Source organism: Carassius auratus, chromosome 27 (genome assembly GCF_003368295.1).
Source record: "Carassius auratus strain Wakin chromosome 27, ASM336829v1, whole genome shotgun sequence".
Taxonomy (NCBI): domain Eukaryota; kingdom Metazoa; phylum Chordata; class Actinopteri; order Cypriniformes; family Cyprinidae; genus Carassius; species Carassius auratus.
In genome coordinates, this window is record NC_039269.1 from 19,746,410 (window position 1) to 19,761,640 (window position 15,231).

The 15,231-nt window shown below is 37.5% G+C and overlaps 1 protein-coding gene across 5 annotated transcripts in view; it reads right to left on the reverse strand.

Annotated features, from left to right (window-relative positions):
* LOC113045774 (rho guanine nucleotide exchange factor 4-like) overlaps window positions 1–15,231 on the reverse strand; it is a 77,081-nt gene that overhangs the window by 56,731 nt on the left and 5,119 nt on the right. Inside the window, exon 1 of one of the 5 annotated variants that reach the window (XM_026206418.1) lies at window positions 12,083–12,252. The exons of the other annotated variants lie outside the window; for them this stretch is intronic. Coding sequence (XP_026062203.1) covers window positions 12,083–12,121 — 39 coding nt within the window. The 5' untranslated portion in view covers window positions 12,122–12,252. Of the gene's footprint in view, window positions 1–12,082; window positions 12,253–15,231 lie in introns of those variants that run through there. 5 annotated transcript variants of the gene reach the window in all.

Below are 15,231 nucleotides of genomic sequence, written 5' to 3' on the forward strand. Positions count from 1 at the left end.
TTTATTTTAGATTTATTTATTTTGTGATAAACAGCAGGTGTTATCCGACTTTTTACATGTCCAAATTTATCAAATCAATAAATAAATATTCCTGAAATTGATTCAAGTTTAATATTCCAACCAGCCTATCTACTGTACGTATGAATTCAGTCAATTATACAGTTTAGCAAGCACAGCACAACAATCAACCAATCAGAGTAAAGTATTCCAGGGAGCCGTGGAGTTTGTAATGACACATGTGAGGTGACCTCAGAGGTTATTAATCCAAGGGAGCTGTCTAGGTGGAGAAAGATTTTACTGATAGCTCTTGAGCTCTGGATTTGTAGAGTCCATGTTCCTGAGGCGAGGGATGTCATTCCCATTGGACAGACTATAACCCAGCCCATGACAACAGAACCTCCCAGGACACTGAGCGTGAGAAAGAAGCAGGAACAATGCAACATGCTGCCCATGGCAACTTAAGCACACACACAATTAAGTTGTTGGTGCATATTACACACTGCTGTCCAGGCAACAGTGGCTCATTGAGACTGTGAGGGTCAAATCAAAGGCCTCCTATAGAGTGCTCTTCTCAGAAGAACCTCCATTCCCACCTTTAGAGCACAAACCCTCTCAGTTTTCACTGCCTTCGCTTATTACTACCAACTGTTTGGAGAAGAGAAGGCCAATGGTCTCCAGGGCCTGTCAATCAGAAAGCTTCTGAAATCGCTGCATTTTTGAAACGGTGAGGAAAATGGCACGGATTCTGAAGATGAATCATTCGCCGTAAAACACGCAGGACCCCCACTTGGAAGATCAACACTGAGCTCTCAATCATCAGAGTCTAGGATATTTTACACTTGCAGATCTGCCTGGCCTGAACACAACATTACACTTACAGATCCAAATACTCCTGGATTAAAAACAAAAATGTTAGGTTAAGCGAAGGATATGAGATTCTGATATAGAAGATCTACAGTATCAATCACTATACACAAGGGATGCACAATATATCAGTACCATAATAGGTATTTTGATATTACTGATAGTGATTTTTTATAGCATTTGGTCCTTACTGAATAGATCATTCAGTCATCGAATTAATTGTGCATGCCCCTGTTAGGGTACATTTAGATTAAGTGTGAGATAACAGTAAAAATTTGCTTTTTAAAAACATATATTATTAAATTAATAACAATATTACATGTAACCTTCAACAAATCTCAACAATCAATCTTTGAATATCAATTTTTGATACTGTGAAGCCTAAATTCAATCATGTAATTTTTTTGACTATTGTTTTAGACATTATAATAATTCATACATTAAAAATAATGATATAATATGACATTTAAAACTAAAACTACATTTAAAACTAACTTTCTAGCCAATTTTATTTTTAGACAGCTGATTTTGGATGTTATGGTATACTTTTTAAAAGAATTTATTTCATGTGACTTAAATATTATATAAATAAATTATATATGAATTAAATATACATATTAATAATAATAAAAAATTATATGTAATGATGATATATTTAATAATAACATTTTTTATCATATATCATATAATCCTGATCATATCATCTAGATTTATAGCAAATTAATCATCTTCTTGAAACATCTGATAACCAGCTAAAAAAAAAATCAACAAAGCACTGGCATAATTTCATTTCAGCAGCTGCTGAGCGACTGATTTAATTAAAATTATCTTCTAAGCTGCAAATACTTGCTCACCTGACAAGGTAATAGGGTGAGAATCAATTATGCATCATTTATAAGCCACTCTGAATGTGTCCAGTTCTACAGAAAAACATGAATCAACTTAAACAAAGACTCAATGAGGACACAAATGATCATAGAGCTTTTCCAAAACAACACTTTAGCGCTATGCTTCAATTATGAGCACTGTTGCTAAATGTCATTTGAGATACTCATGCATCAACCTGTATGCAACAAGACCTGAGCATAAGACTGGACTGTGTTTATCCTTGTTTATACGACTCAGTGCTGGTCATTTGCTCAGAGCCTAAACATAGCCCAAGATTCCTACATGAGTCTTCCCGGCCGTGCATGTTAGTTTTATATTTGTTTTGTTTTATTCCACAAGTTGTGTGACGTGGCCGTCTGTAAGTCCATAATGACACATGACTCTAAGAGCCTGGATACATTGCAAACAAGTGGTGATTTAGAGGCACAAGTGTTTTCAATCCCTCCTCCTAAGAGAATTGAGTGCTGTACACATGTAGTGCTCATTATATGACTCCTCCATCACAGCAAAATACATAGTTGCATACATATACTATGGATTTAGAATGCATCAATGTGACGGTGAAAATCCAGTACATCCAATGTACCAACACAATCAATCGTAACTCTATGAATGCCAGAAACAGCAATATGCAATAGGGTGGAAGTGCCACCTTCTAAATAAAGAGTCAATTACAAACTGGCAAAGTCTTCACTGCAGCTGCCATTAGAAGCTCCTGTTCCCGTAAAATAGAGATGCATAATTGGTGCTGTGCATGCACATTGGCTTTACCAAACTGAAATTTTTTTTTAAAGCTATTTATTGATAACAAGGAACATTTATAGGTCAGTCCATGGCAGATTATGTCGCTGATTTGAAATGTAGTTTAAACTCGGCAAGTAGTTTTTCCCCTGTGTTTCCCCAATCAGGAATATAGGAGTTAGCATTACATAGCCAAAATATGGCCACTGAGAGAACTGAATTTCCTTGACTTTGGCTACAGACAGTACGCTGTATTTGAGGAAATCCCATAATTCCATGATTCTAATTATGGAACCACGGGGAAAATAATTGAATGGCAACACAAATGGCTGACTAGCACCACAAATGTTAGCAATACCTACTGTTTACAAAGAATATTATTTCATGAGAATATATATCTATATGTGAATTTAAAATAAAGCATATTGTTATGTCACAAAATTCAATTTTTTTGTCTTGTTTTGGACATTTATGTTGCAGTTCCAGTAAGGCGGTTTCCCATTTCCGGCCCTAGTCTGTTTTTAGTTTCTTTGTTGATTAATTCAGTGATTATGTTCAAGTGTGTTATGTTTCCTTCTTTCCGTTATATAATGTAAATAGCCCATGTGTTGCTTTGTACATTATTAAGGTTTGATTGTCTTCCCTAGCAATTAGTTTGCATTATCTCTTCTGATTCATGATTGCTTTGTGTTCTTGCTTGGTTCTGGTAATCCTATTGTTTTGCATTTTTTTATTTATCATAATTAAAGCAATTTTCTGCATTTAAATCCTGGCTCGCCTGTCTATGAGTTCACCTTTGTCACATGTTCCGCTTAATATTCCACAGCATACTTTTGAAGACAGTTGGTTTGTGCACATTACATGGATATCAACTGACTGTTCAGTATGTGAGATGAATATTTTAGGTTAACAAAAATTTCGACCCGTTAAAGACCTGATGGCTCATCCCAAGAAGGCCAGTCGATCATCTGAATCATAACTAGTCATAGCCACAGTAAACCAGAAAGGCAGAATGCTGTTGAAAGGACATGATCCCATTGATGGACCAACTAGCAGGTGCAGGAAATGGAATCTAGCCTTTCTGGAGCACCAGTGAGTCCTGTGGGACTCCCACATGGGCAGAGGCCACACATGTGAGTTTAATCACTCAATTTGTCTACTCTATATGGGCTTGATCTGCCCATACAGGAATACAGGAATACTGCCATCTTTTGCTCACCTAAACCAATTTGATGTTCTTTCTTCAGTGAAACACAAAAGTAGAAGCTTTAAAGAATATTGATGCTGTTCTTTTTCATAAAATGAAAATGGATGGGGACTTGAAAAGGACAAAAAAGCTCCACAGAAGCGTAATAAAAGTAGTCCATACTACTGTACTTCTTTAGAAGAAATGATAGCTTTGTGTGAAAAACAAACTGAAATTCAAAGTCAACATTGACTGCTTCACAGCTGTGGTAACCATTCATTTTAATTGAATGGAAAGCAGCAGCTTAAACATTTCGTATACATTTCATGTTCCTTGGAATAAAGAAATTCATATCAAGTCATAAAAGACATGAATGTGAGTAATCATTGACAGTAAATAATGACAGAATTGCTTGGCAGCCATGGTCACCATTCACTTTCCTTGCATCTAAAACAGCGGGTTTGACATTCCTTGTGTTTCTTGGAAGAAAGTCAATAATACTGAGTAAATAATTACATATTTTTCATTTTTTTGCAGAACTAAACTTTTAATCAGACTAATGTGTTTGTCCTCATTTTAGAAAAAACGAATTTCTAAAAATATGTCTTAAAAAACTATAGACAAGAGCTATACACATTAAAGAAATCAAATTTGACAACAACAAAACAGTCCAATACAATCCAGTACTTGACAAAACAAAAACAATCTAAAAACACACACTCCCGAGTTCAGGCAGAACTGAGCGACCTCAAACAGAACAAAGGAGGTGAGAGCGAAACCAGATCCTTTATCAACGTGTTCCCATGCGGAGGAGAAGCTCTGACTCAAGATCGGTTTGCATTGCTGGCATTATCCCACTGCTCCGTTTAAATAAATCTGCTTTGCTGTGAAAGAAACAAAGAGAAGGGAGAAAATGGGGTATCTGTTACACAAACCCACAAGCCAACAACACCTGCACCAACAGCCCTGAACAACAAGTGCAATTCTTCTAGACATACAAAGTTCCTGGTGAGCTGGAGGGGGAATCTGAAGTTGATAGAGACTTGTTCAAGCATGTTTTTGCTTTTTAATTGTCAGTCTGCATGTGAGGTAAATTGTTGCATCACAGGAAGGCAAAGGTGCGGTGAGCCAATAGAAGGGCATGACTTCTTGGAATCTTGGCGCATTTCTGGCTTGGCCATTGTTGCCATGGTTAAAAACAGCTTTTCGAAAGATAGCGTGTGTTATTCTTGTGTAATATAGGAGTCTGACAAACACATTTTTATTAGAGGATGGCCCCTAGGCTTTCTATAATACTTGTGTGTCAGTTACTGTAAGCCAGAAAAATATTGATTGGCACTGATTGACAAAACAACTGTCATAAGCTGTGGTGTCTATGCATCAGAATAATCCTTGCCCTTAAAATATGCATTAAACAGAAATTGCAATCATCTTTTCTTCCCTAACGTGAAGTAAATCCAGGTAAAATAGCTTCCCGAACAATAAAAACATGTGTGGAGAGACTTGATTTTGAGAGACTTCAAACCCGTAAAACAAATTAAGATATTTTTGATGAAATCCAAGCGCTTTCTGGCAGAATGACAGAACAATGACAGAATTTACATTTTTGGGTCAACATTCCCTTTAATATGCACGTAATTCTGAGGCAAGCTAAAAAGATCTAAACCTTTCTGAAGATCAGTTCCACTCAGAGATACATTCATATAAACCCAAACCCTCAGTTGAATCTAGAGTGAGGCCGAGAGACGATGCCATCCTCAATTGCCGATGGCTGACAGATCTCAAGATATTGAGCCGGTGTAATGCCGAAAATTGAATTAAATCAAGTCATTTAGCTCATGCAGTCCTTTTTACCTGTGTAGAAATACCCATAAAATGCAGTTTTACACTTGCCAGAACTCTACTTAAGCCCCTTTCACACTGCGATTCTGGCAAATACATGGGTAAAGTGTAATTGTTACCAATTGTTACGGCAATTGTTACCGGGTCACTTTTTTTTGCACTTTCACATTGCCAGTGATTACCCGGAATATGTGCGTGCTTTCACACACAGAAAACGACATGACATCAGGGCGTGACGTGTAATGTACGAGTCGAAAACGTAAGGCACGTTATACTTTCACTGAAGCAAGCGAACAATCTCGGCGTCAGCGCGGAAAGTGAGGAACTAACTGATCTATGCTTCATTACAGTTTGCACATATTTTGTTGTCGCGAACGTTGATCTTCCTTCAAAACAGCCGGTAAAAGAGTCGCGCGATAACGCGCGTCATAACTTCGACATGGCATTAGATCTGGCTTTTGTTCACACAGCGCTCGTCCCGGGATTGAACCTGGCAATGTTACTAGGTCCCCGACCCGGGTTCAATGCCGGAATCAATCCCGGGACGTGTTTGCTTTCACACAGAAGGCGACCCGGCAATGTTCCGGCAATTTGCCGGGTCCGATGTGCAGTGTGAAAGGGGCTTTATTGAATTAACTGTTCTCTCTGCCTCAAATCACTTTTTGGCAAAGGGTAAAACTGCATTTTATGGAGCAATAATTTGCTTTAAAGATGTGGTTCACCCAATAATTACATTTTAGTCATCAATTGCTCCCCATCTTATCCCCAAACCTTTATGACTCTCTTACTTCTGCAAAGCAAAAAAGAAGATATCAGTAAGAAGTTGGTAACCAAAAAGTTTTGGATAGAATGTATCTATTGTATGTATATATAAAAAATATCCTTTATCAAAATACCTTCTTTCGTGTGCAGCAGAACAAAAAAATATATATCTTACAGTTTTAGAATAAGTAATATATTGAAAGAAATTTCGTTTTTGGGTGAACTTTTTAACATATTTTCATACAGAACATTTCAGGCTTAACACACACAGGACAAGACAAAGAAACAAGTCCAGAATGAGAAATGGGATTTCTGGAAACCCTCAAAATTAGCTCCCAGCAACATCTGACAACCAATTCCCTGCTTCATTTGTTGGCTGAAATTTATGATATCTGTCATGTAGGTACTGAGTGTACTTCTGTGCAAGTCTATGGTTAGCTCACAGGGAGGGAAGAAGAGAAGAAAGAAACGACGAAAGAAAGATTTCAAACCATCAGACTGTTGAACAAAAGTGTTGGACAAAAGACAAGAGGTCTGAAACACTAGAAAAAGTGCTGTTCTCGCTCTTACATACAGCTGCAGGATTGCCAATAAGAACACAGGGTCAAGGGACCAATGAAAAGCTTGCATAACTCCAGACAGAAGGCTGATATAGAAGGAAAGCCCAGGAAATTACTTGAATTCTTGACATTAAACCACACTAGCACCACTATTTGCTTTCTAAGGCCATTAGGGTGTAGTGCAGTGGCTCTCAACCAGTTTTGCTTCAGGACCTTTCATTGCACATCAAGCAGAAACTCGACACAAAAGCAACAAAAATGTCCTTAAAATGGAATACTGAAATGTAGCATTACCATAAAATGTCAAACAATAGGTACAATTATTACCATCACATGTTGTTGATCTCTGTAGTCAATGACCCACTGCACTAAACACACTGTGGTCACATGTATTGTTAATCTCATCAAAAATGCTGTTGATAGATTAAAATATGACAATTTTTAATTAAAGCACTGCTGATTAAAGCATGCAGACAAAAACGGTTCAAGATATTAAAAATGCACCAACATCCTTTAAAGTAGTAATAAAATCCATAAAGAATATTGTTGAAATAATGTAGCCCACAGCAACCGCTTTGAGATCAGGAAACTGCCTGATTAAAATTCACTCTATATAAACAAATTAAATTACTCATATACACACATTATAAATGTAACATTATAATTTACATCTGCAAAGACAATGATCACTGCAAAGGGATGTTATGCGCTAGTCAGAATGTACTGTAACTCACATCACAATTACAGTAATATTTTTTTTTTTACAACACACATTAATCAACATTTCTGTATATGTACCAGTGTTACCCAGTCAGCTAAAGGAAAAATGTAAACATAAAACTTTGTAAAAAAAATAACATAATTGTTTTGTATTATTTATTGTATAATTATAGTATTGTTTCGTATTGAATACTGTAGTTTTTACTGTATAAACACTATACAAAAGTTGTAAATAAAACAAACATTATTGGAGTATTTCAGTCAGTAGTTCAAATTTCCATGTTTAATCCAGTGTTATTTGCGGTTTCTTTAAAGGGGGGGTGAAATGCTTGTTTTCACTCAATATCCTGTTAATCTTGAGTACCTATAGAGTATTACTGCAACCTTCATAACTCCAAAAAGTCTTTAGTTTTATTATATTCATAAGAGAAAGATAGTCTGTACCGATTTTTCCCGGAAAAACACGACCGGCTGGAGGCGTGACGTGTGGGCGGAGCTAAAGAATCCCGAGTGCCAGTAGGCTTTTGCGTTGAGAGCATTTGGAAGCTGTGACATTACCGTGAAGAAAAAACCATCCAAAACAAACCATGGCTAACAGTCAGATTCAGCGTATATTTATGATCCAGAATCAGATCCAGAGGCTGAAATTTAACAAGAGCAGCATCAACAACAACGTCTCTATGTGGGATGTACTGAAACTGTATATATTTGCTTAGCGGTTTTGAAAAATGACTAAGTTCCACTTTGTTGTCTTTTTTTTTTTTTTTTTTTTTTTTTTAAGCTGTACATGTGGAAAGTGCAGTTTGATGACAACATCGCATGTTGTTTACTTGATGTGCTTACGCGCCGATAGCTAAGTTAACAACACAGAGATATTTGAAGCAGTTTTACTCACCGCCTGCGGTTCCAACACACGATCGTGACCCTTTTTCGTTGGGACTGCATTATCCTTAAGAAATAAACAAATGTGCAAATCCGGCGTCAAACTGGGCCTTGTTTGTAAAACAAGCATCTTCGAAATGCAGGGAACAAACGAAAAAATGAACTCCATCCACTGGTCCCTTAATGCTGTTTTTGGTAATCTGTGCAGGGTTGTCTTGCCCTGGCAACCAAAAACACACTTCTTTTGTGACATTTTGCGACGCTCTCGCTCTGATCACTGAATGCCTCAGCCTCTCAGTGCTCTGCTATACGGGAGCGCGCGCTCTTCCGGCAGAAGTGCCCTCAGGACCCATATAAGGAAATTCCGTTCCATCTAACGTCACACAGAGCCATACTCGAAAAAAACTTTCCGATACTTGTGACAAACCGGAAGGAGTATTTTTGGAACAGAAATACTCCTTCAAACGTACAACTTAATTTTTGAAACTTTGTCCATGTTTAGCATGGGAATCCAACTCTTTAACAGTTTAAAAAACTCAGTATGCATGAAATAGCATTTCACCCCCCCTTTAATTATTTGTGAACTTTAGTGATTCCTGAGGGATAATTGTTTCAAAGGAATTTCTACTGTACACCATTGTTTTCCCAGTGCAGTTTTCTTCATGTTTTTAAAGACGCCATCAGTAAGAGTCACACAACCGGTCAATGTCTAATTTGTGACAGAAAAATCTGAATCAAAATACTTTACAAACATACCACACATTTGTTCAAAAGCAAATTAATATCTAATAATATTGATCACCGATTGAAAGACTGATTGACAGACTTTGCAAAAAAGAAGGTCAAACTCCATTACAGTCGTCGAACCAGGACACCAACAACATTATAAAGGCTCAAAAGAAGACATGGCTGCTGCCCCGGGCTTGTGGTCCAGATCTGCAAGGAAAGGCAAGCTTGAGGCAACCAATCATCCTGTCCAGCTTTCTGCAGCCACAAATGAGCTACAAGCTTCTGGCAATGTCATATTCCAGTTACTCTATGTGTGTAAGTTGAAAAAACCAGCATAGACCGGAGAAGCGAAAATACTTCAGTCTCAGATCCTGGATGGGAAAGCATCCACCCTACAATTTGAAGACAGGGAGAATGCTTGGGCAAGACTGTGGACACTATGGACGCTATTTAGCATTCAGCACCATTCATCTCCAGTGTCCTTAGAAGCTGTTTTCCCCCTTTCCTTTGGGAAAAGCACAGTTGACAGTTGGCTACCAGAGGACAGAGGCTTTTGTGAGCAAACTTATGCAAAACCTGACGGACTGTTACTGTAAATCAGGCCCACTCCAGGATTTTTCTCTGGCTCTGAAGGAGTCGGGGCTAGACGGGGGCCGGAGGGCTGGCAGGCAGTACAGGGCGAGACCGGAACGTTCCACATTTCTTTTCCTCTGGGACAGATGAAACACATTCATGACCCCCACACAATACCACGCCTTGTTTGTTATTCTGAACCGCGCTCCCAACGCACTCTTATTATTGGCTATTTGCAAAAAAAGGAAAAAGAAGAAATGATATCAATGAGAAAAACAACAGCTGTTTCGTGACAGACACTAGCAGCTGCAGAACACTACTGTACCTGACACAGCACCAATTCCATCGGCATGAGCAGCACAACAGATATTTTCCAGAGCTGTTCATATCTCACTATCCAGCCTCATCCCAAAGGACCGGAGAAGACACAAATGTTGAAACAAGTTCTGTATAAGACATTATAAACATTTATGGCTAAAAGCTGTTCTGCTCTCTTCTGTCTTTCTTTGTTTATGATTCTGACAAGTGCCAGCTATTAGTATGCAGTTTTACTTTCAAACTGTCTAACGGTGTTATTCAACACTTGTAGTTGTACCTGCTGTGATACTAAATCAGTGCTATATTAGAGACTGTTGGTTTATGGATGGATGGTGACTTCTGCTGCTTTGTTTGACTGCCCTTTAACTCTGAACTCGGCAGGAGTTTAAAATAGCCTGTGACGGGGCACAACAGATTATTCTAAAACTAGGGGGCTCCATCAGGACGTCCCAGCAAGACATGAACAAATAAAGAATTCCTAATTTACTGCTTCAGCCTGACTAATCCGATAGAAATGAAGCAGAAAACAGCTTAAAGGATAAGTAACAAATATTGTTGAATCTGCTTGTTCTATCGCTACTATATTTAGATATTTTGGGGGGAATTTCATGAAAACAAATAAAACTACAAATAAAATAAAATATATACTGTATATACAAACACAATTAAGCAGACTGTTAAGAACTATTAAGTAGATTCCCGTGGCCTGTAGCATGACGAAGCGAGATGAACAGAGTTGCAGAGTAAGTTTTAAGTTGACAAAACCTGATAAAGCCAACAGTTTAAGATAAGGTTCACTGGGCTCACAAAGCTCGATATAAACCTTCTCTCCCAACTCAAACAGAGTTTGAACCAGAGTTTGTGATTAACTCTGGAGCGCATGCACCTGAATGTGTGACACGTGCAGCAAACAGCCAATCACAGGGAACGTTTGGAGAGCATCAGCAACACATCCTTTGGATTCACTTCTGTCAATTCCTCATTTCCGTAATGAAAAATACTATATCTCATTACTATTACTGTAATGTAAAAAAAAAAGCATAAAAAATGCATAATTTCTTACATAAATTTGGGATTTTGTTGAGCAGCATTTAATCATGCTGACATTTTAATTTATGCTAAATAAATATTGTAATGCATTTAAAAAATATACGCATATTATAATAATTTGATTTGATGGGGAAATGTTTGTAATTGTTATAAAAAATAATGCCACAATGCAGAAAAAAAAATTATAGAATACCAAAAAAAGAAAATATTTATATTACATAAAGTATGTAAAACAGAAATAAATATAATACTTTTTATTTTCTTCAGATTTTAGCAAGAAATGGCCATGTTTTTGTGGCATTCACTCATTTATTTTATTTTATTATGCTGAACTGTCCAGTTAAGTGTGTTACATTATAATTCCCTAGATAAAACACATGCTGAATTCTTATTCAAATAGAGTAAACTTTTAAAAATGTAAAAAAGTAGCATGCAACTTGTAAATACAGAACCACGTCAGTATTGTATAAAACAAAGAACCACATCAGCATTGTATAGGCTAATGCAAACACAAACAGTGCTGTGTGATGGAATCCCTGAGATTACAGGCTTCACATCTAAACAATGGAGTTTTACTAAATTATCCATCCAACTGTGAAATTGCCTATACTCATATACACCAACAAATGATTGGCTTAACAATAGAAAACTACAGAGCACAAATGTCATAACGGTTCTATATATGATGTATTATATCAAAACATCTAAAGAAAATGGCTAAATAAATCCCAACCTATTAGTGCAAAACTAAACACATTGGTGGCTACATTACAGCGTGGTGTTAAATAACATGGCTGAACAAAGCACTATGTGTTTGACCCCTATGCAGGTGTCTGCACTGCAAAGTCTGCACCAGTGGAACTTTTAAAGTGAAGAAACCAGAGAAACACTGCAATAAGGTCATCTCATGTTCAAAAAGATAATGGACTGCTAAACTGACCGCAACAAGATCTACATCAAGACATACCTGTGCCATGTCTCTGTGGCCACAGCCTCTGTTTGGCATCCTAACAGCCACTCTTCTCAGAAAGCTGATCTGAGTTCAGCCAGACTGGCTCCCAGAGTCCATTCATCGCCCCGACTGCTCCTCAAGCACTGAGACTCACAGTGCACTCACTCCACAGCCTGTGGCTCAAACAGTGACACGAAAACAAAGGAGGAGGAAGCCCATCCCAAAACACAGTGAAAGAGGGAGGAAGAAAATGTCAGGACAGCCTGATGCCGCTAAGAAATTGAGGCTTTGTGAATAAAGAGAGGGAGAGAGAACCAATCACAGGGGAGCGGACGGGACTCCCTCCTCTTATTCGCCCAGAGGATGCTAATCATTTCTCAGTGCAGTCTGACAGGTAAAGTCGGTGCGCACCTTTTATTTTCACAACAGTGTGTTTTCATGGCATCGTTTCCTCATGAGGTTTTCACAAACAAGTGAATGTTTCAAAGAGATAAATAAAAGAAAAAGAAAAATAAGCTGTTTTATTAATGATGTTTTTGTCTTATTATTTAACTCAACCGCCCATTAATGCTAAATTTCCCTTTCATTCACACTGTACAAAGATTCACTTTTGAACTAAAATCAAACTCAAAGCTTCCTTTAGGCAGACCTCTCCCCTTAAAGTATGCGTGATCCAGGAATTGCACCCAGAAGTGTAAGTTAAATGAATATTAAGTGAGAAAAATGGAGGGCGGGGCTTGATTTTTGCACACATCCACACCAACTCTAGTCCGCAGCAGACTCATATTCATTCGATACTGTACTCCATATCGTGGAGGTAGCTAATTTTTTGCTTTTGACTAAAAACAACAAAGACAATCCACTTTTTCCTGTGGTTTAACTTCCAGAGTCCAGTCGAAGCAGAATCAACTTTTCCAAGCAGTTCACAGTAGAGACGTTCCTAAAATGAATCAGAGTATTTGAACGAACTGGTTGAGTAAATAATTCAATAACTCACTCAAAAAAGACATTTAAGTGATTTGTTGCTTAAATGATCAGTGTTTTAAATGAATCAGTTAAATGAATAATTCAACGACTCATCTATAAAGACGTTTAAATAATTTGCTCCTGAATTAATAAGCATTTTTTTTAATTAATTGGTTGGGTGAAAGATTCACTAACAACATAACCTGTAGAAATTCCCACCACTAATTCACAGGCCGACAGTCTTTTGTTATTATTATCATCATTACTATTAAAGTTTACATTTTCAATTCAGTAATTTTGTCTGTTTTCTAGGTTTAACAATTTTGAAATCTATCTATGAAATCTATCCCCCAGGCTGAGAATCACCGAACAATTATCAGAGGAAGGAAGCATCGATTCCCATTTTAAAGCCCAATTATACTCATCTGATAAGGACTCAATAAAGTCTTTATCCACAGGTCAGCACTCATAAATGAACTCTATGTAGTCCACCTGAGCTTTGAGGCGAAAGGAAATAAATAAACAGCTTGCCAGTACAAATCTGGCACACCTCCTGCAGCCCTTCGCCTGCGGCAACCACCTCCAAAGAAGAAGAGTGTGCGTGAGAAGTCGCTTAATTCTAAGAGGAGAGGGAATGAAAAGAAAAGCAAGCACTTCCAGATCTCTTTGTTTAGTCATAACGAATACCCCTGAATAACTGTCGCTCTCTCTCTTTCTCGCTCTACCTCTGGCTCACCTAGCATGAAGCACGAATCTTGCGCTAAATACTAACTTATTATAGTCATAATGAATGCAGCCACCAAATGAAAGGCCATTGTTCCAGGCAGGCATGTGACTTTTATTACTGCGAGTGATCAAAATCAGTTATTCAGCGTTGGGCGGGTTGAGGGGGAGCGAGCACAGAGGGAAGTTGTCAGTCAGAAGCCGAAAGAGGTCACAATGCAAGCGGGGCGGTACATGATAATGAGGAGCTCTTTCCGATGCATGACTGATTAACGGGCGACGTAAAAATGCATTGAACTTCAAATGCACTGAAAAAAACACAGTTAATCCACGGAAGAAAGATCCGAAGCACAGAAACAATACAAGTACTGCCAACTCTCTTTAGCCTCTCTTTTCACATCTCTGTGGTTCCCAGACATTTTTAGTGATTACAGTAGTGTTTAACCCATTGTCTAAAGTAGAGTAATTATGGAGCGTGTATCCAGAGAACTTTACCCAGGGTGAAGTTTACCCTGGCAGACCGCTGCTATCATACGCTCACCACAAGAGAGTTTACCACAGCCAATGCAACAGTCTAAAGCCAACTCTGAGGTTCAGCCCTGGGTCATGATCGTTGTGACAGATTTTTCCTCCGGTCCACAAACAAGAAGGGCAAGAAGATTATTTGTTATTATTAGAACTAATGTGGGAGTTTATGACTGATGTAGCATTATTTGCATGTTTGTGGCATTGTAACTCGTGCCTCTAGCTTGCATTGCCTGTAGGACTCAACCCTTCAAAGCATACTTCGGAGGAGCATGTGACCAGAAAACCAAGAATACAGCACTAGGCTTGCTGAATATAATGGTGCACCGTTTAAAGCATGCAAATACTTTGTTACATACACTATAAATAACCCTTTCATAAGTCTCAAATGAGAGCAAACTGTGCAGATGGAACCATAAGACTGATATATATGTAAATATACAAACATGCATTTGTAAAAAGTTAAAGCAATAACGTCGACATCTTATACACTCAGATACATTTTAAAGGAAGTTTCGAGTCTCAACTCTAATAAAGGCTAAACGCCCAGAAGATGATTTAAGTGACATAGCTGACATTACTATTACTGTAAAATAGGTACAAGCTGAGACATGATAAGAGCTGAGCTGGAAAAGCATGAAATTCTACCAGTATTTCATCTTCTGCAAAATCCTTTTCATTAAAGGCAACTGCTTTTACCTTCACTTTAAAGTTGCCTCATTTGTTCTATATAGTATGTTTTATCATTTAAGTATGCATTAAAAAAAGACTTAAATGTTTAATTATACAAAACTATATATAATAGTATAATTAGAAGTTAATTTTCATATTTTACTAAATTACAAATTTATTTCTTGTGATACTTTTATTGTATGCACTGCTAATATATATTATTGTAAATAAACAAATTAAATTTTTTTTATATGCATCAAAGAATCCTACATATATAT